This window comes from Melanotaenia boesemani, chromosome 16 (assembly GCF_017639745.1).
Source record: "Melanotaenia boesemani isolate fMelBoe1 chromosome 16, fMelBoe1.pri, whole genome shotgun sequence".
Classification (NCBI taxonomy): Eukaryota; Metazoa; Chordata; class Actinopteri; order Atheriniformes; family Melanotaeniidae; genus Melanotaenia; species Melanotaenia boesemani.
In genome coordinates this window covers 30,164,241-30,185,263 of record NC_055697.1, presented here as the reverse complement: position 1 = coordinate 30,185,263, position 21,023 = coordinate 30,164,241, and the positions used below count along the sequence as shown (strand labels likewise).

Sequence of the window (21,023 nt, the reverse complement as noted above, 5' to 3'; positions counted from 1 at the left end):
ATTTTTAACGTTGTTTTTTAAAGATTTATCTGCAAGCCATATGCAGTCTTCAGAAGAGCCACATCTGGCTCGGGAGCCATAGGTTGCCAACCACCGATTTAGCTCATGGGGATATCAAGAGCTCAAGCTCTCCTCATCTCTAGGTTCACAGCTTTACTTTATGAAGTCAGCTTTAACAAGTTCATATGGTTTTATGTTAAAAGAACATTATTTTCATCTTGGAGTTGCAGCATCATCTCTAGTCACCTTCAGTCTGAATGGTTTTAGCTTGTGGGCATGGTTGGATTGTCAAAAAAAAAAAAAAAATATATATATATATATATATATATATATATATATATAGTTTATAACTCCTATGTGTGTTTTATTAGACACTTTTTATTGATGTTAGAAATTAAATGTGCTAGTAGAAAATTTGTAAGGACCTAGGAAAGTTTGCACTAACACTAATGCAGGGGTGTCCAGCTCCGGTCCTCAGGGGTCACAATCCTGCAGGCTTTAGATGTTTCACTGCTCCAACACACCTGATTCAAATTAAATGGCTTTCCTCAACAGCTTGCTGTCAATTGCTGTTCAAGCATGTTGAGCCCATTAATCTGATTGAGGTGTGATGCAGTGGGGAACATCCAAAACCTGATGGGCTGTGACCCTTGAGGACCGACTTTAGACACCCCTACTCTGTGTTTGCAGCACTGAAACTTTATGTTCATAATAATATAATACATTTTATTTAAAAGCACCTTTCAAAACACCCAAGGACAGTGTACAAAAGAACATTAAAATAGTTAAAAACAGTAAGTACAAAACAGAACGGAGGAGAACATAAAGACGGTGAGTGGCTAGATGGCATAGGACTGTCTGAACAAATGTGTTTTGAGTTGTGATTTGAAGAGAGGAAGAGAGTCTATGGTACGGATGTCAGGGGGAAGAGAGTTCCAGAGATGGGGAGCGGCTGAATGCTCGGCTCCCCATTGTGATGAGGTGGGCAGGAGGGACAAGAAGCTGGAGAGAGGAGGAGGAGCGAAGTGAATGGACCGGAGTAGCAATGTGCAGGAGATCAGATATATATGGTGGGGCCAGATTGTGGAATGCTTTGAATGTAATGAGGAGAATTTTGAAGTTACAGGGAGACCGTGAAGTTGTAAGATGGGGGAGATTAGTAGGGGTCCGTGTAATGATGCGTGCTGCAGAGTTTTGGAGGAGCTGCAGTTTCTGGAGGGATTTGTTGGTGAGACCAAAGAGAAGAGAGTTGCAGTAGTCGATCCGGGAGGTAATAAGGCTGTGGACGAGGATGGCAGTGGTGTGGGGGATGAGAGAGGGGCGGAGATGAGAAATGTTTCTCAAATAAAAATGTGCAGACCGGGTGATACTGTTGATGTGGGAGTGAAAAGAAAGAGTGCTGTCGAGGACGACACCCAGACTCTTTATCTGAGGGGAGGGAGGGACAGGTGAGTTGTTTATGGAAATGGGAAAACTGTTAGATTTGGAGAGAGTGTGAGGCGAGCCTGCCAGGAAGACATCTGTTTTAGAACTGTTAAGTTTGAGGAAGTTTGATGAAAGAATAAATTTCTTGTAGACAGGTGGTGAGGGAGGTTAGGGGAAGTGAAGAGGATGCTTTGGTAGAGAGGTAGAGTTGGGTGTCGTCTGCGTAGCAATGAAAATTAACAGTGTCTGCAAAAGATGTAACCTAGCGGAAGAATGTAAATAATGAAAAGGAGGGGCCCCAGGACTGAGCCCTGGGGCACACCAGCAGAGAACAGGGAAAGAGTTTGATACATGGGATTTCAGTCGAATGAATTGTGTGTGGCCAGAAATGTAAGAAGTGAACCAGGCGAGGGGGATGCGAGTTATGCCACTGGATGATAGTCTGTCGAGGAGAATGCTGAGAGATGGTGTCAAATGCTGCTGTGAGGTCAAGAAGGATGAGAATGGATAGTAAGCCAGAATCTGAAGCCATGAGAAGGTTGTTGGAGATTTTGAGAAGAGCTGTTTCAGTACTATGAAGGGGACTGAAAATGGATTGAAACTGCTTATAAATATTGTTGGTGATAAGATGGTTATGAAGTTGAGAAGCAACAGACTTTTTGAGGACTTTTTGGAAATGAAGGGTAAATTGGAAATCGGACGAAGGTTATTGAAATTAGTGGGGTCCAAACCAGGTTTTTTTCAAGATAGGTGTGACTGTAGCGGTTTTGAGTGCAAGAGGGACGGTTCCAGAGATTAGGGAGGAGTGAATGACATTTACTTGATAAAAATAATTGAGCTTCTCCTTGAAAGCTGTGGCAAAAACAAGTTTTGAGAGAGAATGATCTCCTTCCTATGCTGAAGGAGACGATGAAGGAAGCATTGCAGCAGATAATCCAGCCAGCTCTTATCATAGCTACTAATCAGGTACATCTGAGCCATGTAATTCAAGAACCTGTCAATCCAATAAAATAAATAAAAAGACCAAACCTCATTTCTTACAGACCCCGTCTTTTCTACCAGGTTAACTGTTTAGTTAGAAATGATGGCTTGCAGGGTTGCTGGTCTTGTGTTGTTTGACATTCAGCAAACCAGCAAATAAGTGTTTCATGTTGATGTCATTAAGTAAAGGAAGAGTCCGCACAAGTGTTTCTTGATAGGCGTCTTCTGTGTAAAGAAATTGAAAAGTAACTTCAGCTTTTAAAAATGCACAAAAAATTATCAGACACATTTAAAATAAACACCTAAAAACTCTAAGCTGGTCTATTTAAAGAACAAATGCATCAACTTTTTTATGCCTTCAGTGCCATTTAACCGTATCCGTGTCACTGTCATTACCATGCTAGTCCACCTTTCACTCTCCCACTCCACTGTCATCACGTCCTCTACAGCATGCCTCCCTTTAAAGATGAGCACTCCCAATTAGCACCACTAACGAGGTCATTAGCAACCTGGCGCCCTAAACTCGGCCAGCGCTGTTATTTAGAGAAGACTTATATGGCTGAATGGCACATTTTCTCAGACATAAAAAAAAAATGGAAACACATCATTTCCATATTAATATGGTGGGAGTACAAAGTGGTCATTAAAACATCAGAGAGCTGTAAAATCTAAATAGTAAAATACACAGAGTTCCATGATAACTGGATGGAGGGAAAGGGAGCTTTATGGAGATATGTGGTGGTATGAAGTGTTTTATGAAGTCATCTCTAAGATTATCTGCTATTTTTTCTGCATCACTATAATTTGATATGAGGAGGTTAGGGTTATGATTTCTTATGAAGTTGGGGGAGGTGGTTTAACTGTGGTTTGCCCTCCAGCAATTACTCGACTCCTTACTTTTACTCAGGTAAGTGTCCTTATGCAGCTGCTTGTCAGTGAACATGAAAATAACATCTAGTACTGTTAGTTGGGGGTACTTTTATCCTTTGCAAACAGTAGAATCATGGCATAAAAAGATATTTTTAAGGTATTGTTCCTAATAAACTGTGTACATAGAAATGTATTTACCTGTTTGTGTGTGTGTGTGTGCCCTCAGCTTGTGATGAGTGGACTGTCCTTCCCAGACCAGGACTTCACCGGGACATTAACCGCTTTGGACACTCTGCTGTGGTTAGCAACGGGTGAGTCACTGCCTCAGTTCATCTTGAAAACACTTTTTAAAAAGCTCTGCACTCCATTGTGTGTGTGAGCTCATTCTGATATTTACTGTTTTGCTTATGGACACACCGATGCTACTCAGATTTACCTTCCTGCTCAAAGACATTTATAAACAGAATATGTCTATTCACATTCCTTGGTACATTTTTACATTTATCTGATGTCTAAGTTTTGAGTTCCCTGCATTTCTTTCTCACAGGTTGTGGTTTTGCTGTGTAGATTGTTTACTGATCTCTTTTACTCAGTGTTATATTTAGTTATGCATCTCCTGTCTCTTCTCTCTGCTGCGTCCTGTGAAGCTCTGTTTAGAAACTGTGTTTGTCCCACTTCACATCTTGTCTATATTGCTGTTTCTTCGTCACACAGCCAGTCACTTTCTTACATCTTCTGTTTATAAATACAGGTGATATATCTGTTATCATCTGTCATCAAGGCCAGTTTGTATAATTAATGTTACTGTAGTTTCCTAATTCAGACTGAAAAGGTCTGCTTAAGTTATTCTTGTTGCAGCTGACATTACCCAGAGTGCCACCCTGATCTCCCATGAGACTAAAGTTATTCATTGGTCTAGGAAAATATCTTTTCAAGAGTGAATGTCAACAGGCTGTGAACTTCAATGTTTGCTGCAACATTTGAGCCATCTTCATCCTTTCTTTCTGAAATGACCGATCATTTATCCATCACAAAGTCAGCTCTGGGAACAGAAATGTCAGCTTTTAACTTGAGAAGACCAACTTCAAACCACTTCTCCACAGGACCAACGTTCAGAAATATTTATAAAGGTCTCTTTGGCTTCTTCACAAGTTCTTTGCCTGTGTTAAGCTCTGCATATGTTTCCACAGCTTTATGTACAGCTGCCCGTTGCTGTCTTCATTAAGCTCTCTTCCTCTTCTTCAGCTCCATGTACATCTTTGGAGGTTTTGCTGGTGTGCTTCTGAACGATGTGCTGGCCTACACCCCTCCGTCCTGCCAGGCCTTCTCAAACCCAGCTCTGTGTGCTGCTGCTGGGCCAGGCATTCGCTGCCACTGGGTCAACAGTCGATGTCTCACATGGGAATCTAAAGAACCCAACTACATCATTCCTGCCCCATTTTGCCCTGGACGACCTGGTATGTTACATTGGGAGCTAGCTTGCTCATCTTTTCAGTGGTAAAAAAGGGTGTAAAAATAGCCTCAGATGAGCAACAACATGACATATTTCACTAATATTATTTAACAAACTGAGCCAAAGTATACAACTGTATAAAAAGTTGATCGTTACTGCTTCATTAGGAATAAGAGCAGCTGTAAAAGCAAATTACCCATCAACTGGCCATCATTGTGAGCACTTCTATAAAAGCAGAGGTTTGTAAGTCAGCATGCTGATCTGGAGCATTCAGGCATGTGTTAAGAGGAAAGTTAAAACATCTGTTTTCCATTTTTTTGCCCCTGATTTTTGTGTTTTATGTTAAATACATGGCAGTCTCTTATATCGGTAGCTTTGTTTACAATTTCTTGTCCTCGTGGATCTACTTTTTCATTTGTTCTAGTGCTGCGTAGCATTGAATTTCTTAATCTACTGAACAACTTTTGTGTTTCTGCCGGCCTCTTAGTCACTGCTAAACGTCTGGGGGATACCTAAGCTCCATTAGTGCAGGTGATATCACACACTAGCCTCTCATCCAGCTTGTTTTGTGTATTTGGCTCAGGCACTCTTAAAACTCTTAAATTGGTGGAGGTAACAAATCAAACCTACATATGAGCAAATTCGCTGATATCACATTCTACAATTCCAGTTTCATTGTCAATTTACGTGATTGTCTGTTTTCCACATTCCAGGAACCGTAGCAACTTTGATTTAGGTTTTGTTCAATAGAAAATGCTGTCATGATGTCTCTAAATATCTACTCTGTTTCTTTTTTAATATTTTCTGTGTCAAATATACATATTTCCTCTGAAGTGGTACAGTGCAGTTTTACATAAGTGTTTTCTCCCAGAAGCCGTATTATTTGATGATAATGGCGGTTTTAGATTCTTCAGTTTGTTTTCATACTGTGATTATTGGAACAGAAGGTCAGTCCTGCAACAATTACCTCGTTTGAATATAATTAGGACTGGACTGAACCAGATGTGGATGCAGCCACTTTTCTAGGTATTCGACATTATGCGGTTCACTGCATGTGTAAATAGAAAATAATCCTGAAAATAGGTTTACTGTCAGGTTTAAATAGAAGACCACATGTGATCTTACATGTGAAGTTCATTTTTATTTGCTCATCCAATCATGCTAGATACATGTTTTAATGAAGTGAAACGTTACTTTCACATTTTCCAATGATCAGTGATTGTGGGCACACAAAGATTATGTAACACACACATGCTCAAATACAGCAAGAAAGTGAAATGAAATTCTGTTTTTTTTATTCTCTGTGGAAAAAAAGTGAACTCAGCAACTGAGGGGAAAAAACATCAAAACCTTAAATGGCTGCTAACGTTCTGCCCAAGCTGTTAAATATAGATGACTTGTCCTTAAAGAGCTTTCAAAATGTTAGCAAAACTACAGCTGGGGTCCTTTAAATATGCATCAGAAGCATAAATGGATTTCACGATGGATTTACATGTCCCAGATCAGTTTCTGCTTTAAATCAACAGCACATATACATGACCAGAGTGAAATGATGTAACACACTGCGTGCTAATACCTGACTGTCAAACAGATATGCTAATCACATGTCTGTGCACATCTTGAAAGCAATGCCTGATCACATGTTGCTGGATGGGTTTTAAATTGTACAAATACTTTGTCAAACTTTATAAAAGAAGGCAGAAACACTTAAGATTTATACAGTTTGATGCTGGTTAGATAACATTTTTTCTGTGAAGCCCTGCCGACTTTCATCTCTCTCTTTACTCTCTATCCAACCTAGACATTACTTCTCCTGTGAGTGAGGAAATCCTGTGAACTACAGATTCTCTTAGCAGTTTGATGCCAACTTAGCAACTTTGTCACTAGATTTTATGGCGATTTTGTCCAACAAAGTCAGTATTAATGTTTTTTTGTTATGTTAAGTCATATTAATATTAATATTAAATCCTATTGATATAAATATTGTGTTATATATATACAGCATGTCAGTCTAAAAACAGAAATATATGGAACTTTTGGTTCATTTTGGTCAGTCAGCTATTTTCTTTGCATCAATGTAAAGTCTATCCAAAGCTGTTGTTGAGCCTGATGCTCTTTAGACCAAAACTTTCTTGTTTAAACAGATTTTTATAAGATGATCAAGTCCTTTCTTGTAGCCAGTCATACTGTATTTATGCTCAGTGCTCTGAGGACATCAATAAAATCCCAGACTGTTAGACAAAAATTTATGATGACCATGACCTTGTAAGATAATTAGGCCAGATTATTGTTGTTATTGTTGTTGTTATTATTATTATTGATTGGACCATGAAGGTCGGACCCATGTGACAGGATGTCAACAAAAACAGCAGAATGTTCAGTGAAATTTTGTCCATGAGATTTTGTTTCAGAGCCTCCATGTAAAACCTTATAGTTGATAAAATGTAAATGTACCGTACAGAAATTCTGTTCAGAAAAGTTAGTTGTGTCCACTCCAGCAGCTTTGAGTGCAGCATCATCTGTGCCGTCAATGCCAAATGAAGCAGGGAGTGACCAATTCTTGTATCTGTACATGGAGTGGCTGAACCTCTAAAACAAGAAAAGAGTAGTAATTTTGCTGAATGTTTTAGCGTTACAAGTTAACCTAATTGGACGTGTTTTTCTGCAGATGTTGTATTTAACAAAGCAGTTACACGTCATCACCACAAAGTGTAATTACATTTCTGAGCGGTGCACCAGGCTGGTCAGCACATCATCCTGCACTGAAACATCCTCACATACAGCAGCTCAGATATGCTGAGAAACTGCAGGGGGCATTCTGGTGAAATGATCAGGAGCAGTAAGGGGGCATTGATAAACAATCTTGCAGTGACATCTATTTTTATTGAGCATCCATTCACCCTTCAGACATATTTCAAACAAGCCTGAGACAGACTAAACAGAACACACACTACTGATTAAACAAAGAAAAAATGTTTGTATATGTTGTATATACAGTTGGATATCTTGCATGCAAAAAAAGTTCAGAAATGACAATAAATTGAACATGAAACTCAACAAGCATTTAAAACCTGGTACACACAAGGATTATTTTAATAACTTTTATCAGTTCGAGACCTCACACGTGAAGATAAAAAATCAGGCAAACAGTTTTGATCATACTGTGTGTGGTGTGGTAATCTAATAACAGAACAACACACACATAAGGATGCTGTCCCACAACTCAATCTACAATCTAGTTCTCCGAGCCGGACAAACGTTGAAACGTAGAAGAAGAACCATAGCAACAACCGGCAAAAAACAAAGAAGAAGAAACATAGCAACAACGAGAAAACATAACACACAGCATGGAAGGGGATATACAGGACGAGGGAATGATGGTGGTCTTGGGACGATTGTTAACAAACAAGTACAAAAATGAAAAAAATAACAGACTGGAGACGGCGTGAACCCGGACTTCATTTACTTCTTTGTTCCTCAGTCAGCTCACTCTCTGATTGGCTACATTCCGTACCACGTCACCACCCACACAGTCAGAATGCACGAGTCGTCAGCGTTCCTCAGAAATCGGCTCTGAAATATTGAACATGTTCAATATTCCCAGTTGTCGGCTACGACACGTTTTGGAGCGGATTATTGGGACAAATCAGCTCGTAACACACCTCAGACCAAATGATATTTGGACAGGGAAATCTCACGGTGATCGGGCGTTTGCTGTCGGGAAGAGGCAAAATCGGGACAAAAACAGCCCAAAAATCGTTGTGTGTACCAGGCCTAAAGAAGAAGCCAGTAGCAACATTTAAGATGCTTTACACTCTGCTTGCACATCGTCTTTATTTTAACCATCCAGCAAATGTTAAAGAACAATCTAATCCTGTACAAGCAGGCTGCAGACCAGCTTTTTACCCTTTTCTGTTACCTACGTTACCTCTCCACCCCACCCCCACCCCCACCACTTATCCCACCACAGCTATTCAGCCAGTATCTCTCAAAATGGCTAGAACTTTTAGATTTATTTCATTATATTTTATTAATCATATTTCAGGAGTAATTGTTTGCATGTCACAAATGTTTTATTAATTGACTTTTTAAAATCTAAATCTGGGTTATTATAGCTTAGTTTATCTGAGACTTACAAATGCATTTTATATGTATGCACTGATGATGAGAGCTGCCAGTCTAAATTTTGTTTTAATTTTATAACAAGTTGATTGATTAAATCCATCAGTGTAAATAGGTAGAACATTTAGTTTCTAATGTTTACTGATCAGACCTGACTTTTAATTGGTCAGGAATGTAAATTATGTATTTATTTTTATTTTCTGGATTATTGCAGCAGATAACACAGCATCACAGTGTATGAGCGCTACTGCCTTTTTCTTTCAAAACATTAACAAGAACATAAAATATAACACAAACGCTGCCACAGATTCTTCTGTTCAACTTTACACAGCTTGGCAAATAATAAAGGTTACATATCAATATGCATCCCACTGAGTCCCAGTTGCTCCAGTGATTCCAAAACGGAGTACCAAATTTGAGCAAACTCTTCCAAATTGTCATGCAAGCAATTAGTCATACCAGTCTCCCAGCATGGGAGACTCTTGGAAATCCAGTGTTTCAGGATTGTTTTTAATTCAGCACACAATATTTGAATCATTTTAGCATTGTATGTATTTTTGGTGTGTTACATCAGGTGCTAATACTTTATATAATGAACGGGGAATAGCTCCCAATTTTTACCAAATACATTTTGCTGGTTATATTATCCCAAAAGTTCCAAAACATGTGTGTATGTACTCAACACTATTATATTTCTAGCAGAGAGGAGACTGAGCGGGCTACGGTGCAACCTGGGAATTATTTTAAACTGCGACTTCCTGTTCGTTTTCTGATCCGTCCAAAATCTTTCTGCCACAGTTTAATATGTTCAGTAGACAGATCATTATGCAGATGGTAAGTTTTGTATATGAATGAGATAAATCTACTGGGGATTGTTTAGATTTCAGAAGGAAAGTTAATGTTGCAAACGTGTGTGTGTTTCCCCGCAAACAGCTTCACTAGTGGGTCCGGTCCACTCTGCCGCCAGCAGACCCGATGTTTGGTTCAAGCTGATTGAACATGCCACACTGGTTCCATATTAAAATACATGTTAAGACCCTGTGACATAAATCTGTGATTTTTTTTTCTCCACTTTAATTCTTGATGTCCTATCACAGCCTTGCATAGCTGTTCTTTATCACATCCAGTTGGTGCTTCTTATTTGGCCGTTTTGTCTCTGGTTTTCCTCTGCTTTGCCTTTCCTGTGGGGGTGAGGAGTGCTCTGTTTTCTTGGAATATCCCTGAGCACAGCAGCCTAATGAAAAGAGGCTTCTTGTGCTCCATAAAAAAAACATGTTTACGCCTTTCTCCATGTGGCACTGTTTATGCCTTTCCATTTCACCATGTTGGCAATGTTTGGTACTCACATCTCTGTCTCTACTACTCCAGAAGTCCAGTAGCAAAACCATTTATTATTCATGTTAATCCACACATTTTAATTAGAAGTAAATGAGTAATATTGGTGTGAAAACTGTAATAAGCGCCCTTTATGTGTTCAAATTAACACGTTGACAGTACAGAGAGAGAAACCCTATGACCTGGTCTGGGAAATTTACTTTTTGTGTTGCTCCTTCCACAGACAGCACTGATGAGGAGTGTTTCCGCTTCTCAGACTGCGCAAGTTGTACCGCCAACACGCGAGGATGTCAGTGGTGTGAGGAGAGGAAGTGTATCCCTGCCTCAAGCAACTGCACCGTGGTATGTCCTCGAAAACCCTTTTCCCCTTGCAGACTCCAGCATTTAAACACAACAGAATTATTTCATTTTACAACCTTCCTGTTAGTCAGAAAAGTGTGAACCTTGTCCCCACTGAAAGAAATGTTTTACATTGTTTAAAGTCTAAAAGACTTGGAGTTTATTTACTGTCTTCTGAAAGTATTTTGTGAATTTCTCTAGTTCTTTAACTTTTCTGCTTTTAATCCCAACCCTGCTCTGTCTGTCTGTGTGTGTGTGTTTATGTGTCGTTTTTCTGTGTGTTTGCTTGGCTGTGTCTGAATGTGGATCTATGAATGGGTGTGATTGTGTGTGTGTGTGTGTGTGTGTGTGTGTGTGTGTGTGTGTGTGTGTGTGTGTGTGTGTAGCTTACGTTGGAGCTGGCCCAGCAGCATGGTGGCGCTCTGTCTCTGTCTCCACCTCCATCCATGTTGTCTGAACATCAGCTGAGCTTGTGGAAGCACGGAGCCCGGAGGAGGGGACATGTGTGTATTATTTGACACTTCCTGTTAAGCTGCAGGTCATGCTGCATCAGGCTGAGGTTAACATGTATGGAAAATTAAGGTGACTTTAGGGACAGATGTACATTTTTATTTCCATATTTTAGCAAAAATATCTGCTTGACTGATCTCAGAGTGTAAAAACCTTGCAGTTTGGAGACTTTCATGACATTTAAGGATCAAATCAATCAAAAACTGTTAGTCTCAGTAGCTGAAAATAGAAAAATATTGGAGCAAATGCTAGAAAAAGGTATATTGCAAAAGAAAAAAATACTTTAATATCAGATTCTACGCAGTAATAATGAACTTTTAGTCTAAGTTGCACAAATTAAACATTTTTTCATATATAATATTTCACTTTTACAAAAATGTACAGTCATGTTTTTTTATTTCTTAACATTATTTTACATTTAATTTATTTTTTGTCTATTCTATAAAAATATCAATGTTCTCATAATCATTATAAATATTTTATAAATATAAAGTTGCACCATTTTCTTTTCCTGTTTATCACAGAGGCAAATTTGGTAGTTAAATGTGTTTATAATTTTTATTTTATATCAGAAATACCAGTAGAAGATAATAATTTTGAAGTTTAAAAGGTTAGCGTTATTGGGAATGTTTAGAAATGGGTTACGATGCAACTTGTTCAAATTAGATGCATTTTCTGAACAAATCACTGCATAACTGTCTGCTGGACCAATCAGCACAGAGCTGGACCAGAGTAGGTTCCTCTCTCGCTGGAGAAGTCCTTCCTTTAAAAACAACTTCATGTCTCTGAGCATGGTGGTGAGACATTAAGGATTACTTTCTGTAGGTTTAGAAAATGTTTTAAAAGTTCCCACCGTCCAAAAATAGTTTTGATTTATTTCACTCTGTTAGCTTTTTATGATTAAAAAGTTTCCATCTAAGTGGATCCCAAGTTTATATAAAAAGACAAATCCTCACAGAAAAAAATACACAAGTAGTCTACGTCACATGAACTTTGGAAGTTTTGTACATTAATCTGCTAAAACTTAAGTAGAGCGATGATTGTTGACACTTGATATAAACATGATCAAATCAGCTCAACAGGAAACTTTTTAATAAAGTTGCACATCCATCTTGTTTCTTCTGCAGCTTCAAATTTTAAACAGGAAAGTGAGACGCACAGTTTTTTTTTTTTTTTTAAATACTTCAATAAAACCTCCACCTCAGTATAAACTGTCCCTCATATTGATTTCTGATTTCAGTCTTCATGCACTGTTTGGCTTTTTCATTTACCACACCCATCACACTTTGTTGCACATTCTGTCGATTCCTCCAGGTTTATTGCATTTGCTCGATGAAAAACTGAGTTTGTTTCCTCATGTTTTTTGTTGTACGTGAAGTCGGTGAGAGACCCGTCCAGGTGCAAGCGCAGGGAGGAGCAGGAGTGTGTCAGGCTGGTCAACTGCAGGAGCTGCTCCCTCAACATCAACTGTCAGTGGGAGACGCAGCAGCAGGAGTGTCAGGCACTGCCCGGTGAGTGTGCGTCAAGACACGCAGGAAATCACAAAACATGGTTTGTCAATGCAGAAGACAACTGATTCCACGAGGCTCGAGTTAAATCCATAACGATCAATTTCACAAATGCTGTCAAACTTTTCAGAGTGAAGCTTTCTGATTTGTGATGTCGGAGCGAATGTGATTGATGTGTTATTAAGAACCAGTTTGAAGTGATAACATTCATTCTTTTCAAAGCTGCTGAAGAGTTGTACAACACACTGTGCTGTCAGAACATTTGCATGTTCTCACACTAACCAGCTGCTTGTTTGTTGTTGTTTTTCACAAATAAACACCCTCATGCTGGCGTGCTCAGAGTATTAGAATGGATTCATCAATGCACGCTTGAGAAATGTGCTCAGCTGCAGGAAGAAGTAGGCCAATTAGAACTGTTTACTGGATGTTCTGAGCTTGAATCCTTGGCTGTTTTTCTGTATAGCCTTTAGCTGCAGCTGCTCTCAGTTTGACTCTGGTGTAAGAAAGGCTAAGGACAATAGAAATAACCACACTCCACCAGTAATACAGTACAATGCTACTGCTTTACGTAGATGATGCTGTACTGGTGCAGACTTCAAACAGCAGCAGGTCTTATTGTGCTTACTCTTTGTGTCCCTATTAAAGCTTCATAAACCACTGCACAAACTATTATTGATTATTACTATTATTCTGAAGCAAAACAGGAGGAAAATACTCAAACTGAAGTTTGATTTAGAAAAATGTGGTGCAGTACGCTTGCAGTTAAAAGCTAATACTCTCTCACATATATCAAAGATTCTTATGACATTTTTCAACCTGATCTCATAGAAATATGTGTAAAAAGGGCGACTTCACAGTAAGCCAGACTGAAGAGACTTTAATATGTTCTGATTACTGTCTCCTGTTAAAATATGTTGTTAAAACTATGCTGATGTATTTGATGGCTTTATCAATAAATCCTACTAAGGGAGCTCACAGGTATTTCTTGTTTTAATGGTGGACAAATGCAGAGTTTTTTTTAAAGCTTTTCATCCACATGCAAATACAACTTTAGGGCCCTGAAAATTAAGGTTTAGGAAAATGCCTTCCAGGTTAAGACTTTAGGATAATCCTACTGCGTGTTGGTTTCAGTATCCGTGTTCTGCCATCTGTGTGGCTTCTGTCACCATATGCACCGTTAACTCCTTTTGTTTAAATGACAACAGCTGTTGTAGCTAAGATTGTGCTGGAGCTAATCTTATTAACAGGACTGTTTACATGTTTGCATGTAAATACAGTAAAAGTGTCACAATGCATTACTGGGTGAACTGGTAAAAACAACACTTCCATCACGCAGATTTGCTGGAAGTGGTAATCATTTGTTAGCCTTCTGATTGGCTTCAGAGGCAGGACTGGATTGTTTCAGTTCAATGCAGCTTTATTTGTACAGCACTAATTCACAAGCACAGTCCAATTCATTGTTCAGTTATAATCCAATTAAAATAAAAGCATTATATAATCCACATTAGTTCAGTTTCTAACTGTTTATATAAACCATTTCATTTAAAAAATTTGCCTGGCTAAAGGAACTAGCAGACTTAATCGAATCATTTTAAATCAGATCATCAGGATCAGATGTAGTTTATTGATCTCAGACTGCAGCTTTATGCAATAAGAAAGAATGACAATAAAATTAAACTTCAATTCAGTCCTTCATCCTGAGCTGCATGAGGCAACAGCGGTGAGGAAAAACCTGAACAGGAAGGAAGATCCCCCAGCAGAACCAGAACCAGGAAGGGTGGCCATCTGCCTGGACTGGTTGGAAGTTGAGAGGACAGGACAGAGGGGTCCAGATTCTTATGAAAGTAGATAATTTCTCATTTGTAACTTGCACTTTGAGTGAGGGAGGGTTGGCGGTCTGTGTCCACTGAGCTGAGTGGGTCTGTGCACTTAGAGGTCTACGATCACGCCAGCATGATCAGATTCCTTTTGCTTTTCAAAGCACCGTAACAAAAACCTAGGATACCTAGAGTCCTGCTGTCAGTTTAACTTGAATATGTAGATCTGAAATGCTTCCAGGGTTTAACATTGATTGATCTTTTAGGACTGAATGTTTGTTTAAATTTGATAGCACAAAAAAATGAGTGTAAAAGTGGGATGTATGGGATCAGATGTTACACTTCTTTTAGCATATTTGTCATTTTTTGTCATTTTGTCAGAGAAAAAAAAGATGCATCAGCTGATCCTAATCTCTGAATTTTTTCACTTTAGATTTAATGTTTTCTTTTATTTTTTAAGCCAAATATGTTTAACAAGTAGATTGAAATGGAAAAACAAAATCAGATCATATAGTCATGCTGAAAACAACTTACCAAATGAGATAGTAATTTTTTTTATTTGTAAAACGGGCTCAGATCCCTGAAGGCTAAATATTAGAAACATAAACAATACTTATCTAAATAAAATATTTAAAAAGGGCTAAAATAGTGCATGTGACGTTGGACTGACTGGCTGCTGGCTTTCCATACCGATCGGTTTATGTTGGTCATCAGAGCAAAGCCCAGTAATCCTCTCTGAGTCATAGTTTTTATTTTCCTCCGCTCATGCTGCCATGAGCCCTGATGATGATCCTTTACATATTTATCATCCAGGCACTGAGGTCATCCAGATGCGAGATGAAATGGCTCTGAATTTTCCATCTTTGATATTTGTGTTTAGTTTTGATATGGACAAAAACATCTGTGTTGGGTAAATATTTTCTGATTTTCTGCTCAGCTCATTTCTTGCTGGCTTTAAGGTTCATGCTGCATAGCTCATAGTTTTGCTGCATGTAGTAAATGATCATAGAAGACGCTCTAAGTTTTTCCACAGTTTTGACATCAACATGGTGTAACGCCATGCTTCTGTTTAATGTGAATTGTTAGCTTTAGCGTCTGTACATGTGAGGGCATTTGCATAAACTCCCTCAACCCTCTTACATTGCATCATTGAGCTGCTGGCTGCTCTTCGCCCACTTGTGACTAAGATCCTGTCATTTCTCCGGCATTTGTTTGTATAAACAGGAATTATTGTGCCATTTAAAAAGAAGAGTTTTGGTGGGTCACTGTCCTCAAAATTAAATGAGTGTGTCTTTGTGTGCAAGTCCATTAATTGTGACAAGTCAGGAAATTGTGTAGAAACATTTGCTGCAACAGTTTGGTAAAGATGAGTCGGGTTGTCGGAGGCATCTCCAGCATCGTGGCAGCTGTGGCCTTCGGACACCATGTTATGACTAATTATTCTAAATGGCCTGATATGTTTATCTCCACTCTTTCAGTAATCCGCTCTATTTATTTTTCAACTTTTCCCTGTCATTTCAGTCAGTTGTTATCCATTTTTCTTTCAGCTTTGCTGAGGACAAAAATAATAAAGCAGGTATTTTCTTTTCTGTTGCACGCGAGGTATGTGATGGAAGCCATTACGGGCCTGTGAATGTAATCATTCCTGCAGACCAAAATAAACAGTCGTGCTCGGTGGAGGCAGAGCGTTTTCTTTCCTTTCATCCTGACTAATTGAACAGTCGCTCTGTTATTACAGTCTGCTACAGCCACCCTGATGACAACAATGATTACATATGTGCATTTAATGGATGAATTTGTCACTTGAGGTCAACCTTTTCCATGGCTCCCCCCTAAACCTTTTTTCTTTTTTTTTTAACTCCTGGGAATATTATTTATCAGAGGTTTCAAGTTCATATAGATCAGTGATCTTTACTACTTTTTGCATAGAACCACACTGACAAGTCAAAGACAGCAAGATAATTAACATAAAACAAAAAGCCAACAAGAACATAAACTTAAGTTTGGATGCTTGTTTTTAAAATGGCACTCCTGGCGTTTTCCCTTAAAATCAGTGCATGTTTTTTTGCAAATTAAACACAAAAGGCTAGGTCTGGTTAAGACCAATAAAAATGTGTCCATTCATGTCCTGCTTAGGGTAGGGAAAGAATAATTTTCTATTACACGATGGAACAGTCTGGATCTGTTCTGCCAAACATTAAATCTCACATACAAACTTTTACAAAGATTATGGATCTTACAGGGTCACTGTTTACAAGACTACAACTAGATTCTTTTAGCATTTTTTGTGATATGTTGGACAGTTGACATCGAACAGGCAGGGCTGATCTGCCCACAGCTCCACCATCCACTCCTCTTTCTGGACGGTCCACTTACGATGTTTCATCACTGGTTCTTGTTCGTCCATTTCTGTTGTTGTTCTGACCGTCAGGTTTCCTGTTTCTGCTTTTATCAGAGCTCATCTATTGGTTTTTGATTGTGTTATGTCACTGCAACCTGCGATAATATCAAGTCCAAGACTAGAAAAAGGCTGATATGAAACAGAAATTAAGGGGCGAGATGAGACTCCAGTAAACCTCCAAAGATTTACTAAAGACTTTTGGTTTTTAGTCTGGGACTGTGAAAGTTGTTTGGTTTAAGCCCAGCATTAAGCTTTGCACACTTCACTGAGATGATCTCAGTTCCAACAGCAGTCAGGCCATCACATCAGTGTGAATTCCAGTATAATTCTTCCTCCCCACCAGTATCTTTCAGTGACTCTTCTGCCTGGTTCTGTGCACACCTGCTTCTCATTATCCTCTATCAGCCTCATCAGCAGCACTTTTGTCTGGTGGTCCTCTGCTTGTTTCTCACACCTATGTTCCTCTCTGTGTTTGCTGGTTCTACTTGTTATTTAATCCTGATTCACCTCAACTAAGTAAAGTTTTTTCTTTTTTAAACCTATGCTTGCTCGGTCAGTCTACTGTAACTGTTGTGTTGAAAATGTATAATCTGTATAATCTGGATCTTTCCCAGGTCAAGTAACCATTTACAAATACTACTTATGTTCTATATGCAACATGCTAACAGTACAAGCTAGGCGTTAGCATGCTTTCATTACTGTCATTTCAATCAATCAAATTTTATTTATAAAGCCCTTTTATACATAAGTAGCACAAAGTGCTTTAACATAATAAAAACTCACAAAAACAATGTTTGCAAATTTTAGTTGGCATATATTAATTAGCGAAGGTGTTTCCATGCAACGTTAAGTTGCTCATGCTTCACAATCTAATAAAAGTCCAGTCTAGAAGTCATGTTAATGCCCACAAACAAAAGGCTAACACCTGTTAGAGCTGGAACCTGTTTCTTTGCTGCACCTAGTTTTTTTTTTTTTTTTTACACGGATTAAAAAAGAAAATCAAAGAATTAGAAGGCTGGTTGCAGACATTAGACTTCGACTGTACTCTTTTCTTTGGTCTATGAGATGTCTGAAAATTAATTTTATTAATCCAAATAGTTGATATCCTTATTGTGTGTGTTTTTTGGGTTTAGGCCAGCTGTGTGGCGATGGCTGGCAGCATATCGGGGACGCCTGCCTGAGGATCAATTCCAGCAGAGAGAGTTACGATAACGCCCAACACTACTGCAAAAACCTGGGAGGAAACATTGCCTCTCTGCTCAGTGACAATCAAGTCAACTTTGTTTTGGAAGAGCTACACAAATATCAGCTGCAGGACAAGGTGGGTGTACGACGTGACCAAACACGGCTTTCCAGAAAAAAGCTCAACTTTTTAAATGTCCGGTGAAAAATGTTTCATTCAGTGGAGTCGCTCTAAATATTCTTAGTTATTTTATATATTTTATCAGTCTTAAGGCGTAATATGACTCAAATTACTACAGATCACAGACGGAGGACAAATTAGGGGAGTTATTATAGTAGAGAGGATGTGTCTGTTTTAGCGTGGACTTAGTTGTGTAACCTTTTTCTTCAACTGTTCAACTGTTAAAAACCTTTTTGTTCCAGTAAATAACTGATCCGTTAAGTCCCTCAGAGTCAACAATGCTCAGTTTACTGTGGATTTAATTTATTATTAACTTCCAGGTTATGTTACCCCAACAGTTTGTTATTTCTGTATCATTAGATGCTAAATAATGTGAGCCTGAGATCATAAAACATTGAGTATTTATCGCCATCACCACTTTCAGGTTAAAAAAATCTGAACTAAGACGAGAAAATGTTTTAACTTCCCACAAGTCTTCAGGCAGTCCAGACTTGATAAGATTATTTTCACGTACGAGGAAGAGAAGTGAAATTTCTCACCGTAATATTGCCAATGTGTCTTCTTAAACTCTGCTGAGAAGCCAGCTGACAAACAGCCCAGCATGAAGAACATAGTCATCAGATTTAGGAAGAACAGATGCTTGAAACACAACTGTCTGCTGGAATAGGAATGTTTTTTTTTTTTTTTCTCTTTTTTTATGTTTAGGTTTAAAATTTGATTTGAGATCTTGTCATGTTGAAGCAACATCATGAACACAAATGTGAACACTGTTGAATGTTAAACTCTAGAAGAAGTCCTTTATATCGGTACCGTATACATGTGACATAAGACATGAACACACATTGCAGACGTTTTGTTTCACAATCTGTGTGTTTTATGTGATAAATCCCAGCTGATGATCATTACAGGCCATTAAACAAATCTCACTTGTGTTGGCGAACTTACTAAAGTTTTACTTTAATAAGCAATAATTATCACACTCCTTTGAAAATCTTGGATGACTTTATTTCAGTAATTACAGAAATCTGCAGACGGTTTCATTTAGGATCCACTTTGATGGTAAATGAATGTTTTTCATACACAAAGGCAGGTTTTTCTAACGCTGTTTCCTTTTGTGTCAACAATTCCAGGAAAACATTTCAGCTTTTTATTTGTAGAAGAAAATCCTACAACAAACAAATGAAGTAGTTTGAGTTGGCTTGGCTCAATTTAATTAAGATAATTAAATTAGAATATATTTCTGTTGTGAAAATGTGTTTTTGTGACTGTCTGCTGTTTAAATCAGTGCATGTCTGATCTTGTTCTTCAGGGATTGTGTTGCTACCCTATCCGTACTACATTTGTTTTCTCCTGTAATTATCAGATGGACTACACCTTTTTCAGTCACCTCATCTTCTGTATTTTGTACACTTCAGCGGTAAAAGTGACATGACCCAACTAGACGAGGGAAAAAGGAAATTACACTGAACCAGATGGTACTGGTTAAAGGAAAGGGAATTTTAGTTTAGTCATTAAGGTGGAGGAAATGACCAAATTTTGCTATCCGGTTTAGTCATCTTAAATTGGATACTAATGCAGCCAAACTTTGTGCTTCTAACCAAACTTGAATACATAATGTTTGCCTCAGGTTGATTCAGTTCAGGTCTGACGCAGATCGCATTGCTCAAAAACAAAGTTGAACCAGATCTTCTCATCTGTGTCCACGCAGCAGAAGACTCACTGACACATCTGTTTTGATTCTGTCCCACGTTATCCAGCTTCTGGTCTGTAATTTGTAAATGTTTTTCAAATGTGTGTTGTGGAAAGGCTCATCTCAACAGCAACCTGGCCATTTTTGGTTGCTCTCTACAGACTTCTGAGCTACCACAGCACATACAAACTGCTCTACACTGAATGGTGGTAGCTAACAAGCTCATTCTTCTGAACTTGAAGTCTACAACTCCACCTTCCTTTGGACATTTGAATGGGTGAATGTGATGGGTAGTGTAAAGCTCTTTGAGGGGTCAAACTGACTGGAAAAGCGCTATATAAGTACAAGTTCATTTACCATTTATATTCTGTATTTAGTTTTTTTTTCCTTCTGATTTTTGGTTGGTGTTAGGTCATTTAAAATTGGAAAAGTAAAAAAAAAAAAAAAAAGTTTAACTGCCTGGTCCTGGTGTATCTGACGGAAGAAAATCTAATAATTTGTTTAAGCTTGACTCTGCTCCAGAGTTTTTATCCTTGGCTTTTTCACAAACTGCAGCTTTCACAAAATAAAAGTATGAAGCCTGAAGGAGTTTTTGAAAAATGAATTCAGCCAGTTAAATGAAAAGCAATCGTAATTGGACACAGTCAACCACAAGCTGCTCATGTTAGATTACAGCTGTCCAGAGCCACAGGTGAGGAAGGGTGACTGACTATTGATGGGCCAAAACTGAGGGATGGTCCCACCAGGGTGCAACAGTATGGTACCGGGAGACAGATTCAGGAAAGTGCAGCCAATCCCAGACAGGGGCTGTTAATGCCCACAGGCTGAAGCAGGAAATGGACTGTAACATCAAGTTCTCCTTCCACAAGATCTTCGTATTGCCACACTGAGCAGCTTTTCTTTATTGTTATATAATGAAGAATGTTTATTAGACAAACATCACAAACACTCCCTCCTGAGAACTGCAACTCCCTGGATTCTTGTAACTTGAGCCAAGATTCAGACATAACCAACTCATTTCAGCAAATGTTAAAGAGCCATCACAGATGAGGTGGAATAGTTTCTGACATGCAGGTTTTAGTCCCGGCTTTGACCAAAGAATCTGCACCACTGAATTCTTCAGGCACTATTCTCAATGTTTTAGTGATTACAAACCAGGATACAGAATCTGATAAAAGTCTGCATGTTTTCATGTTTTTACCCCTGCAG

General features: G+C 38.6%; 1 protein-coding gene across 7 annotated transcripts in view; it reads left to right on the top strand.

Moving 5' to 3' along the window:
* atrnl1a (attractin-like 1a) overlaps positions 1-21,023 on the top strand; it is a 317,476-nt gene that overhangs the window by 77,559 nt on the left and 218,894 nt on the right. For 6 of the 7 annotated variants that reach the window (XR_006013321.1, XM_042010700.1, XM_042010698.1 and 3 more), the window contains exons 11-16: positions 3,503-3,587; positions 4,522-4,733; positions 10,410-10,528; positions 10,912-11,028; positions 12,414-12,546; positions 17,895-18,082. Coding sequence is in view for 6 of the 7 variants with exons in the window: in XM_042010700.1 (XP_041866634.1) it covers positions 3,503-3,587; positions 4,522-4,733; positions 10,410-10,528; positions 10,912-11,028; positions 12,414-12,546; positions 17,895-18,082 (854 nt within the window). In the remaining variant the exon portion in view is untranslated. The remainder of the gene's footprint in view (positions 1-3,502; positions 3,588-4,521; positions 4,734-10,409; positions 10,529-10,911; positions 11,029-12,413; positions 12,547-17,894; positions 18,083-21,023) is intronic. The other variant, XM_042010699.1, reaches the window with a different exon arrangement.